At 36.4% G+C, this 12,418-nt stretch overlaps 1 protein-coding gene across 2 annotated transcripts in view; it reads right to left on the reverse strand.

Annotated features, from left to right (window-relative positions):
• The window catches only part of DOCK4 (dedicator of cytokinesis 4), a 242,306-nt gene that overhangs the window by 155,348 nt on the left and 74,540 nt on the right, over positions 1-12,418 (reverse strand). For both annotated transcript variants that reach the window (XM_062017381.1, XM_062017372.1), the window contains exon 2: positions 684-767. In XM_062017381.1, the coding sequence (XP_061873365.1) occupies positions 684-767 (84 nt within the window). The remainder of the gene's footprint in view (positions 1-683; positions 768-12,418) is intronic.

Consider the following 12,418-nt stretch of genomic DNA (forward strand, 5'->3'; position numbering starts at 1 on the left):
ATGATTTATCCAATTCAAAAAGAATAGATCCCATGCCTTCTGTAAGAAAATTTCTTAATATAGTATGTAATACAATAATATTTCTTGATATAATTTCTTATAGACTTAACAGTATATAATCCCGATCCAAACCAAAAAACTACCTACACAATCCCAAACAATCAAAAAAAAAAAATCACATCGACAGACAAGTCTCAGGTAACATATTAAGGAGGCAGATTATGGAAAGAATGAAACTTTCTCTTACACTATTAATGGGCATTTGCTAAAATCGTATGAGTATTCTCTAACTCAGAATGGAGGCAGAAGAGAATGTCTGCATTGCTTTAAGAGTTAAACTTATGACAGTGAGTGCATTTGAAAGGGTCTTGATGGCAGCCAGGCTTCCCTTGGGAATACCAAGTGAGAAGAAGAATCACAATGAGAACTCCTTGCTGTTTTAACAGTTATCCTCTATGAATGTTTATTAACCAGAGAGATTAAATAGAAAGAATGAACTGCAAATGAATTATTATAGGGAATAGAGCTCATTGGAACTGTGAGAAAAAATGACAAGGACAGAATGTGTTATATTATCAACTTCAAAAATGTGTTAATTTAAGAAAATACACGAATAGTAATAGGACTCAAATCAACAGTATATGAGACTTCATTAGCGTGAGAATTCCAACCTGTCAACTCACCATCACATTTCTCTAATATTTGAACGGTGTCTCCAATCTCCAGCGATAGGCCATGTGGCACTGCTCCTCGAAAACCAGCTATTACTGGAAAACATAATAAGTTTCCATTATCTACAACATCAAAATATAAATTGACATTCCTCTTGTTAACAAAACCAGTATATTAACAGGAGAATTTAAGTGTTAGAACAAATAAGATTACTGAAATCTAATAAGCTGAAGAAAGAATCAGAGGTTAAGCCACCAATTCTAACAGCAGAAAACTTGACATACAGGACTTGGGAAAAAAACCTCAAAACACTTACAGATCTACTATATATGAATGTAAAGCTTAGCCTAAAGAACATAGCTAGACTGGAACTACCCTGAAGGACAGACACTGTTTTATTTCAAATGCTCACACTAACACATGTCAGACCCCAGAATTTTGCAAGTTGAAAGTGACAATATATTTGTTGTCATCTATACCACCATCTATACCCACATGCTACAAAAGGAAAACCTTATTTCATCCTCACATAATGGATACTGTAGACCCAACAATCCATATAATCTCAAATGTGAGGAAATGTTTGGGGGTGGAGATCAGTAAAGCATACTGCTCACTAAAATACATTAAAGTGCACACACAGTCTTCCCCTGCAGCCTCCTCAAAGCCAGTGGAGCCCAGGTCATGAGTTCAGGCTGGGACAACAGCTGCAGAAACAGACTTGCTTGCTAGGGATAAAACAAAACTTCCACCAGAGCCATGATGTTCCCAAATGCATACAATGGTCAAACTAGAAGTCTTATCTTGTTAGTGGTTTGGTTCACTCAAAACCAAAACGTAATACTCAGAAGCCACTCAAACTGCTCACTCCTACAAATGCTATAAATCCATTAAGAAGCTGGGCAGCAATTCAGCTACTCAACTCTGTGCTTACTGTATTTGAAACTCTGAACTGAAATACTGCTTAATTTAGGCCATTAGTCCAAACAACAGTGATTTTGCTCTTCTATGACGTAATATTCTTTTGGAGCTCAATTTTGAAGTTAAAGAGGAAACTGTCCTTGATCAGTTATCAACAGGGCACAACACACAAAATTACCTAGTGATCTAACAGCAATCTGGCTGCTAACAAATACCTGTCCATCTAGACAGGAAACCCCAAATCTCACAGCAAAGTAAAAAACCCATCAACTTAAGAGACATGAGAATGAACCTTCATATGTAAAAGTCAAAAGGAAAACCCAAGGGTGCAAGTATGCACATAAAATTCTTCCACCAAAGGACCTGCAAGATTTCAAGCCATAACAATTCATTTTGGTAGCCCTTGCCACCAGCAGAGATGACACTCAAACAAAATACAACCTGCCATCCACCACCCGTGCTTGTCACATTACTCATCAAAGGCAGCAGGAGTGATTAGGTGCCAACAACTACAAAAATGGAAAATCATTTGAGAAACTTTCTCAGAAAATTCTCACCTTTTAAGAGTAAACCACCAGGATATGGTTTATACTATAGGACAGCATGTATAAAAACATAAGCACATTTTTGCCAAATATTTCTTTAGAAACTAAAGCCTTCAAAACTCACTGAATTCAATCATCATTAAATCATCCCTGTGCTTAACCAGTGGTCTTTATTTATTCCTTTGAAAAAAGCCTGAGTCCCTGAGAGTTTGTAGAACATATGACTAGTATTTGTAGCATTGAGCTCCCTGCCCTCCGCCCACCCCCAGTCATGTGTATTGAATCAACCTCTATTCATTTTGGTGCTCTTCCTACGCTCTAAGGTATTTACACAAAATTAAAATATTCTGAAACAAGCATTATGAAATAAAAAGAACTACTTTGGTACTCCCACCACAATCAAATACACCATTTTTTAAAGAGGGTGAGTCGCAAGACGGTATTTGTACATTGCAAAAGTTTGTCTAAGAGTTAAAAATGAGAATTTTTCAATTAATTCTTACACAAAGATCTAAAAAAATCAAACGGGTTATTAACTATGAACAGATTAAAATGAAAGCAAAACTCCCTGAATATAATGTATATCTAAATTCCTCTGTGTCACTGGAATGACAGGAGTCATTCTGGTCCTTTCCAGCTTGGAAGAAGCAAAACTGAATTATGAAGCCTGCCAAAATAGCACCTACAGTAAATGAAATAAAATCAAGGAATAAACAGAGGCAGTCTGCAAAACCAAACTAATCCCTTGTGTATACTATACTTGTGAGATGTCTTATTTTTAAACTCCATGAGATAAAAAGAATGACAGTAATTTTCTCCTGAAGAGCCAATATATCCTGTCACATTGTTATGATCTGACTTTGCTGTGACATTCAGTTTTCATTACTTAGTTACTAGATCTGTTAAAGATCTTTTTTAAGAAAAGAAAAACTTTTAGGACAAAAAAAGATTGAAATCTGACACTGCAGAAAATAGCCAGAATTCATTTTACAGTATGTATAGAAGAAAAAAAAAAGATACCTTGAAATATCTCCTAGAAGGATGGCCTGCAGAGTACCAGAAAAAGAATGAAAGAAATGAGGGCATCACCTGTACCACTGAGACAGTACATTCACCCAATCCACTCACAAACCTCCAGCTGGATTCTTGAAAAGGTCTTGCAGTGAGGTCAGGTTTCAAACAGACAGCCCTTAGTCTTTAGCAAAGCTTCTCAAAAAAATTACATTGTAGAGCAGCACAAAATTTAATGCAAAGCCCAAAAATCCACAGATACAGAAATGTTTTCTCAGCTAACTTTCTGCTAATCAAGTCACATTACAGAATTGAGACTATGACAGAAGATGACTATTCATATCTTTTTAGTTTGTCTGTGGCATTTATAGATAAGTAGACTACAGGGAGGGTAATGATGATGTGATGATGTCATGGAAGGGATTAGTTAATGTTCCACGAGAGAAGATGCCAGTGTTCAACTAGGACACGGGGTTCTTAACCAAGCCATGGTATAAATTTGATGTACTGAACCTCTTGCCCTTTTCTCCAATGACCACATCGTTTTGCAACACTATGCAGATGCTCTAATTCTTTCTCTCAGTGGTAGCAAGAATACAATCCATCACTTTGTAATGGAGGTGGCTTAAGCTATTCTCAATATAACTTGAGAGAGGTACATATTTATCACGCTTATAGAACTAGACATTTTACATATACAGCATTCACTGAGCCATGTGCATCAAATATACATCATTTTCATTCTTGTAACAGTGCTGTTATCACCTTCTCTTACTTCCATTGCAACTAGATAGCAGAGACCTCAGAAAAGGATGATGGACAGGAGAAAAGAAACCCATTCTGACTATAGCTCACTTCCTAATATGTGTAATTTTTGCAGATGTGCTGTCCTCAGGCATGTCCCCCAGGAAGCTATCAAAAATATTTACATCTAGATACATTTTTTCTATCATTGTAGTACCTGAAGGTCATACAAATGTCCTGTTTGTGTTTCAAGCACAGGCATAGTGATTGATGCCCTCTTCAATCACCTCACAGCCACAGTAGAAATGTGGAACTCCATAATAAAAGTTTTTAGGAGGATATATTCTCAGAAGTGTTTTTGAAACTGAGTTGAAATACAGCAGCCTGCTGGCATTATTAAATATTTTCTCGCTGCTAAAGGGTACTCAGAGGATGAGCAAGCAAGATAACAACACAGGACACAAAAACCTAATCCATACAGAAGGTGAAATCATATGGTGAGAACCAGAGTGACATATAATATTAAAGCAGCTTTGGGTTTAATGCCAAGCTTAAATTTTTTAGGGTATCACAGCTGCAGTGAATTCCAAGTTATGAAACAAATAATTTCTGTGAGAACTATGGAGACATAATCAGAAAGAGAGAAGAATCTTTATGAGATAACCAGTACAATTACCTGTCTTTGATTAACTGCTAAAATTAAACAAATGTGCTAATATTTTGTTAACATTCTTCTACATTTCTGTGGAATACTCAGTTCAATCACAAATGTGACATAAGACTTTACAAGGTATCTCTGCTATGTGTTTCACAAAGGTTTTCACTGCAAGGAGTTATGAGAATAACTGGAAAGTGGTTTCTAATTATTCCCTTGGAATACGAGAGAATTATTGTAACTAGGAAAAAAGCAAAAGAGAATGAACAATCTGATGGACCACTTATGTCCACTTTCTCAAAAGAAACTTCATTTTTCTGTTCTCATCCAAATCACTGTCTGTCTGTGCTCATGGTTGGATAGTTTTACATATGCAAGCGCCTCATATAAAGAGATCAGTTCAAGTCCATGGTCTTAATTAAAGCCTAAAGTAAGTGTTTTGGTGCAAGAATTCACTTTCTGCTCATCTAGACCTCAGATAGCATTGCTGTTCTAAATAATAAAATAAAAAACTTTTTTCTGTTTGCAACTAGTTCATTCATTCATATTTTACATGTCAGTTATCACTATAAAGACACATCTGAGTCTCACCAAGAGTATGCTGGGTTTCGTGGCTGGTTTGAATTTTGTTTGTAAGATGAAAGTGTCTCTCCACAAAGTATGCAATGTGACATGGTGCTCAAGATGCCCCCATCACAAATTAAAATTAGATCAACACTACAAAAGACTGAGACGGTCAGTACACGGCAGTTCCTGGCTGAGTAGCAGGACATTATCTTCCACATATAAAGCAATCAATAGCAGTAGAAGCAACATCTACAATACCAATACTTCAGAAACAAGCATTTGAACTACAATAGCAGACTCAGGTTTCCCATATTAAAATGGAGTCATTCGACTGAAAAAAGAGGAGGGGGTAGAAAAAAGTGAATTACTTTAATAATTACATGGCCATATTGTGCATGCTAGATACTGGAGTAAAAATAGACTCCAGTTCAATGCCTTAAGTTCAGATGCCCCAGCTACCAGAGGCAGCATATTAATCACACAGAAATGCAGTAAAAAACATACTGAAAAATAACAGATTTGGAGGGTGGGAACACTGTGTCAGAGGGACTGGTTTTGACAGGCAGCAAGATGCTCTAATAGAAAAGGAATTGATTAGCTGGTAACAGGGTGGGTGCCCCACTTCCAAGTTTTGCTTGGGGTTATATTCTTAAAATTTTTATGCCTGAAATAACTGGAGATTTACATATAAGAACTAATGAGGCAGACATGGTTGTTCTTTTCCTCCGAACAGATGACCAGAAGCTATTATTGATTCCAGATATTATCTTCTATAATTGAAATCAGGTCCTTTCAGTGGCAAGAGCACTTTCAAAAATTTTTTTTCTGGACTTAAAGTGCCATTCTTTCAGAAGATTGAGACTTTCAGATACAAACATTTCAAGAACTTTCTTCTCTATTCAGCAGCTAATAAAATAATCAAAACACTGTAATAAATTAAATTGGGGATTTTCTAACATAATAAACTTATTATATTAGTTAAGAATATCATTTACTGTTGCATTTTTCCTGATGATGGAAAATTGAGCTTGTTTTTTATGTTTTTTTTTTAATGATGAGTAATGATGTGTATATATTACCTTTGAGAAAAGTTCTGATTCAGTGGCCTTTATTGCGGAAGTATAAAAAACTATCCTGTGGTATGTACTTATGGATAGGAAATACAACAGAGATCTAGCAGTGTCAGCAGCTACAGAAAATCCAACACTAGAGAGAGCACATCACGACAAACATTAAAAAATACTAAAAAATCAGATCAATGATTCTACCTACAATACTGTAAAAAACACACTGGAAAATAACATGTCTGAAGCTATTTGCCACTGGCAAGCAATGCAAGCATCCAGTGGTACAGCTCTAAGTATTTTGTGGCACAAGGATCTCCTAAATCAGTCATGGTATTTCTGTGTTTAATAACTATTGATGAATTTTTCTTCTATTAATTTGCCTAGCTAGCCTTTACATGCATATAATATCAGTGTTTACAAACTTGCAGTTAGCTTTCCAGTTTAGTATGTTTCATAGGAAGAAAAGTCCTCCTTTCATTTTAGAGTGACTCCTAACATTTCATTCCATGTTCTCTTGCTGTTACGTGGAAGTTTCACTAAGCAATCTCATCACTCTCTCTGTACCTTAGTTTTACTTTTTCCAAGATGAAGACTTTTCTCTTCAAAGAAGCTGAAGAACCTTTTTATATTTCTGAAAAGGCCAAACTTTTAGAAACAGTAACAGAGAGGCATGTACTTTTTAAAACACAGAATGGCCATATCTTACTGTAAAAGGCCATCACGTGCACTGAGCTTTGCCTATGTATGAATTGATCTGGTTAGAGTGGCACAATAGTGTTGCTACATGCTCATGCTTCTAAAACATGAGGTAATTCAGGCATCCGTTCAGTAATGCATTGTGCTGCCTACAGATACCCTAGGAGGCCTGCTGCAAACCAAAAACAAGCTAGTGAAGACAGTGACAGAAAAGCAGAGAGGGGGTAGGGGGAATCAATCTAATCTGTGTTTCAATAAACACAGTATATATGAATGTTAGCTTCAATAACAGAAGTGATCCTTAAATCTCGTGCAGATTACTGAGGATAAACAATCTCACATTTATACTGAAATGAAAAAATGTGAGTTCTCTTGCCTGTGTATGTACACCACAATTAAAAGGTTCAAACGCATAGCTCAGATGATGACAGTCCAGGACTCTTCTGCCACGCGAGGCTTTTGAACATAGCAAATGTTGCTCATGTGCAGTAGTCAATTGTTCTTGAGTGCTTGTGTGGAATTTTCCTAACAAGAACATTTATTGATGAAAATAACCTCAAGGCACATAAAAATAATCAAGAAGTTTTTAGCTTTGAACATAAAGTATATAATTTTTTTTTTAATCATGTATATAAAGTAGAATACTTATATACATCTGTTCTTACCTTGTCTCAAATAGATAAAGCAAAATAACCTGAAATTCCTACTGCTAATAGCACTACCTACCCATACAAGTAAGTTAAATGCCAAGGCTGAAACACATAAAGGACACAGAGCTGCAGCAGACCATGTTCCCTCTTGTGCTGGTCTAGACATTGGAATTCAGCAAGGTAATCACTTTCAAATAACCAATTACAACACTGCCAAAAACTGTAGGACAATTCTAACAAAGATTATCAGTTTAGTGTGACCGTTTGAACATTTGTCAAGCACTCTTCATCCTGCATCTCATCTACAGGCAGGAATTCAATCTCTTTGGTAACAGCTTCATCAGTCCTCCCAATACCTGCAAATAGTTTTTGCTACCACTTTCCTTTGGGTATCCTAGCTATCAGGCACTATATCTTAGAAAAGTGCACTAAAAGTAATAAATGATGGCTCCTATTTACTGTGAGAATGACTGTCAATCTAGAACACCAAAACTGGATTAGTTTCACACGTACAACAAGGATCCTTGCCCTTGCAGCTAAGAGACTTCAGTAACTTTTTCTTCCACCAAATACTTAGTTAAGCCATTTATATTTCTTCAACTCCTGATGCATCTTGTTATATTTTGTCACTGGTGAGAGCAATTTTTTTATTTAAAAATAAAAAAGAAAACAAAACAAGCAGGTTTTTACAAGTCTATACAATCTAGTATACTTCTAGAGTCTGAGAATAGATGACACCACTCCTCCTTATGAATTTGCTAATTAGTCTTCTCTACAGAGAAGGAAAGTCAATATAAAACCTGTAAAAGGCATCACAGGAGAAGGCAGGATGAACTCAGTACTACCAGGTATAGATTTCATGAATTCAAGTTATAATAAAAATAGTCTACATTCAGTCCAACCACATGGTCTCACACTTCTCAAACGTAGAGCTACAGACACAGTATCAATGCCCCAAGACTGTGATCTCAAACAGTAAGTGTGGATTAAGTGTCATTTTCCTTCATTACTTGGAAATAGCAACAGCTTAAAAATGCAGCTAGTAGAAGGGAGTGAGTGGAAAAAAGTAGATTATGTTAAGATGACATTATCTATGAGAACAACCTTTTTCAGTTAAAAATAGTTATATTATTCACTATGACTTTTATTAAGACTAAGTATTTCCAAAGTTCTAAGCATTTTCAAACGTTAAGTAATTGCCCTAATTTTTAATAGCATGATCAAAGAAAAGAGTTATTGTTATTTTAACTTTAACTCTTCACACTTTGTTCGTAGCCTTTGGGAAACAAAAGCTTCTGGTTAAAATCATATAAAACACCAATGGTTTTTGTAACTTCCTGTAAGTGTCAGTGGTAACGGAGGTGAATGTATTTACAGCACAAGTGCATCACCTGAGGTCCATTGAAGACAACAAAACCCTGTGATCACAGACATCAGAACTCAGGACAACTTCTCAGTGCATTTTGAACCTCACTGAAGCATGAGGTGGTGCTCACCAAAGTTTCCTAAAAGTTAAATTTAGAGACACAAAGTTCTACATGATTTCAAATCCAGATCCACAGTGATACCTTCATATATGCCAGAAGGTTCACTATCTATCTGTCACATCCCTACAAAGCCACCAGAAACTGAAAGGGAAAATTATTTGCCTCAAAGGGGATATATCTAAGAATACACTTCTTTTAGAATGATACAGTGACTATTATTTTAAAGTAGGCTTTGAATAGATAAGCACATCCTTACTATTCCATGGTGACTTTATTCATGAAGAACACCGAATACTGTCCAAAGTCTGACAACCATGCATTTCTTGATTCTCCTCTTCTTCATCAAAAGCATCATAACACAATATGTTGCTCAGAACTTGGGAGGCATAATTTCCTAGCCTTTAACAAGCTGCAAGTAGCACTGTACAAACTCGTGTTCAGAAGAACTGTAGTCATGTGAACAACAAAGAAAACAAGACTGCTGTGCTTTACTATCAGAGCCACTCAAGGGAACACAGACAACTGTACAGTAGCTGAGAAACTCCATGTGTTTGGTATCAAAGAGCTTGGGAAATGAGACTGGTTTACCTTTGATATTTTAATGCTTACTCTCATTCAAGTAATAAACAGCATTTAAGGAAGTCAAGAAAAGCAAAGCTTAGGTTTTCTTCAAGAATGCAGTAGAGAGCACCTGTCTTCAACAGTAAACTTTTTCTAACAGACAGGTTCATCAAATGACTTTATAGATGAAACACCACTCACTTTTCTTCTACTTCCTTTGGAAAAACAGGGTTTAACTCTGCACTTGACCTGCCATCAGTGAAGACAAAAAAAAAAGAAAATAACTAGAAAACACATACACACAAGAAAAGAAAAAGCAACACATCCTGCAATTTTCAGTGCCATTACTTTTCATCTGTCTGGTATCACTGTATTTCAGACGACTTTTAGGTCTCTTGGTAATATGTATTTCTCTGACATTCAACCATTTAATCATGAATTCATTTAAAATATTTTCATTTTATCACTAAGAGTTCCATTTATTTTTACTTTAACCTACCCTATGATCAGGGGATTGGAACAGCTCTCCTGTGAGGAAAGGCTGTGGGAGCTGGGACTGTTCAGCCTAGAGAAGACTAAAGGGCAATCTCATTAACACTTACAAGTATTTAAAAGACAAATGTCAAGAGCATGGGGCAGCACTTTTTTTCTGTAGTCTCCAGTGACAGGACAAGGGGTAACAAACAAAAGCTGAAACACAGAAAGTTCCACTTAAACATAAGGAAACGGAGTCTCCTTCTCTGGAGGTTTTCAAAACCCACCTGGACACGTTCCTGTGTGACCTGATCTAGGTGGACCTGCTTTAGCTGGGGGTTTGGACTAGATGATCTCTAGAGGGCCCTTCCAACTCTTACCATTCTATGATTCTACCTGCAATATACTCTCTGTCATTTCATAACTCAAGAAATTATTCTGCTTTTCCAAGCTATGAGCCTTAACTGCATTGCTACTCACAATACATGTTTACTATTTAGTTAATGTTTTTACCGCACAGCAAAAGTTACTGGAATATGGCTTTAGCCAAGAGTAATCATTTCTGCAGTAATGAAACAAAAATCCTACCAAGTTATGCAATAAGCAAATTGTACAATTTAGTTAATATTTAAAACAAACTGTAACTGTGATGTAGCCAATTATCTAGATAGGAGCAGAAAAACTTGAAAGAGAGGACAGTTTGATAAAGGTTCAGAATTAAGTGCAGTTAAGGAAGACAATAATTACAAATCACTTACAAGTACCTTGGCACAGGTTTTTTATCTTAAATGAGGCGGAACTTTCTTGATTTACTGTAATGGAGAGGGGTTTCAAATACAGTGGAATGGAGCTATCAGGACTAGTAAAGCAAAACTACTTCATCCTGTGAAAATCCTCAAGAGACTGCTGAAAGCAAATTTAAACATCCCATGCTGGCTTTAAGCTGGTTTATTACGTTTAATGGTTGGAAGTAATCACTGCACTTTTCAGTCCGATTTCAATAGTTGTGACAGCAAAATTCACTCTGTGTAGCCCTGCAGAGTTTCATCACTAATCCATAATCTCCATACAGTTAAAACTTCAGGGATATTTAACATAATCCCACAAGTATCTTGAAATGTATGATCAAACAGAAATTTAACAAGTGCATACACTTTTTTCCTAATCAAAGATCTGAAAGATAAAATTTAAAAAACACCTGTGTGTATATTTTTAACAGCATCTCTGTGCTGTTCTGGTGCACTTTCAGAAGTAGGATTCTCTTGACAAATCAGAAGCTTAAAATTCTGTTCAATGATTGCTTAAGAACAGTACCCGTTACTCCAAAATCAAGGGTGAAGAGTGTTTGGGTTCAGTTGGTGGCTGTTCGTAGAAGTGCATAAGAGCGTGAGAAAAAAAAAATATCAGAAAAGTATATGCAACCAATTAGGATAATGAAGATTGCTGATGAAGGGGCAATTGTTCTCTTCTATGTGATGAGAGGGAGGAAGGAAGTGTGTGAGCAAGTGGTACCCTTTAAAAGTTTATGTTATGATTTACTGCTGCATGTGAACATTTATCTTTTTATGTACAAATACTTCAAGACACATGATGATTCTTTTGTTTTTTTAACACCTTGGGAGTGTTACTTAAAATAACTGACATTGTTAACAGTTCTTCCCTTTCTCTTTCCTGTAGATTTGGCACAGAGTCTAGAAATATGTTGGGATACCATGGGTCCATGAAAGCATGAAAACAATGACATATTGCTTAGAAATTAGTACTGGAATAAGCACCTTATAATTCTGCATCATTAAATACTTCCCCAGTGAAACTAGTCAAAGTTTGTGCAACTGTGCAGTCCCAGGCAAACCAGACACAGGTGCTTCTTTTCTTTTAGTATTAAAGAGTTTTCCCATCCTTCTCCACATGAAAGAACTTAAATGACTCTTTACTGAAACTCAAAAAAAACCCCAAAACCCACGAGAAGTAAAAACTCTATTTTGCAAATACAAAAAGTGAGCAGAGACCAGTTAAAAGACATGTCAGTCCAGTGTCTGCTGGCAGGTCATTAAGCCACATAGGGCACATGTAGTGGAAATTTCACAGACTTAAACAAAAAGAAGCTGTCAAACTTGGCTTGAAGTGTCCTGGACAAGGCAGAGAAATGAAAAGGAAATTAATATCAAGGCAGAGCCAGCAGTAAAGAAGGCGCAGACCCTCCTCCCAGGAGGCTGCTGCCCTGGAAGTGATCACTCCCAGGGAGGGCAGTACATGTCAGCTCTAGGTCTAGGCTTGACCACAGTATCACAGAGTTCAAGAGAGCCAGCACATCACACTCCACTGATATGACTATTACCACTCATTTTAAATCATTCATTTTATTAAA

This window comes from Colius striatus, chromosome 1 (assembly GCF_028858725.1).
Source record: "Colius striatus isolate bColStr4 chromosome 1, bColStr4.1.hap1, whole genome shotgun sequence".
Lineage (NCBI taxonomy): Eukaryota > Metazoa > Chordata > Aves > Coliiformes > Coliidae > Colius > Colius striatus.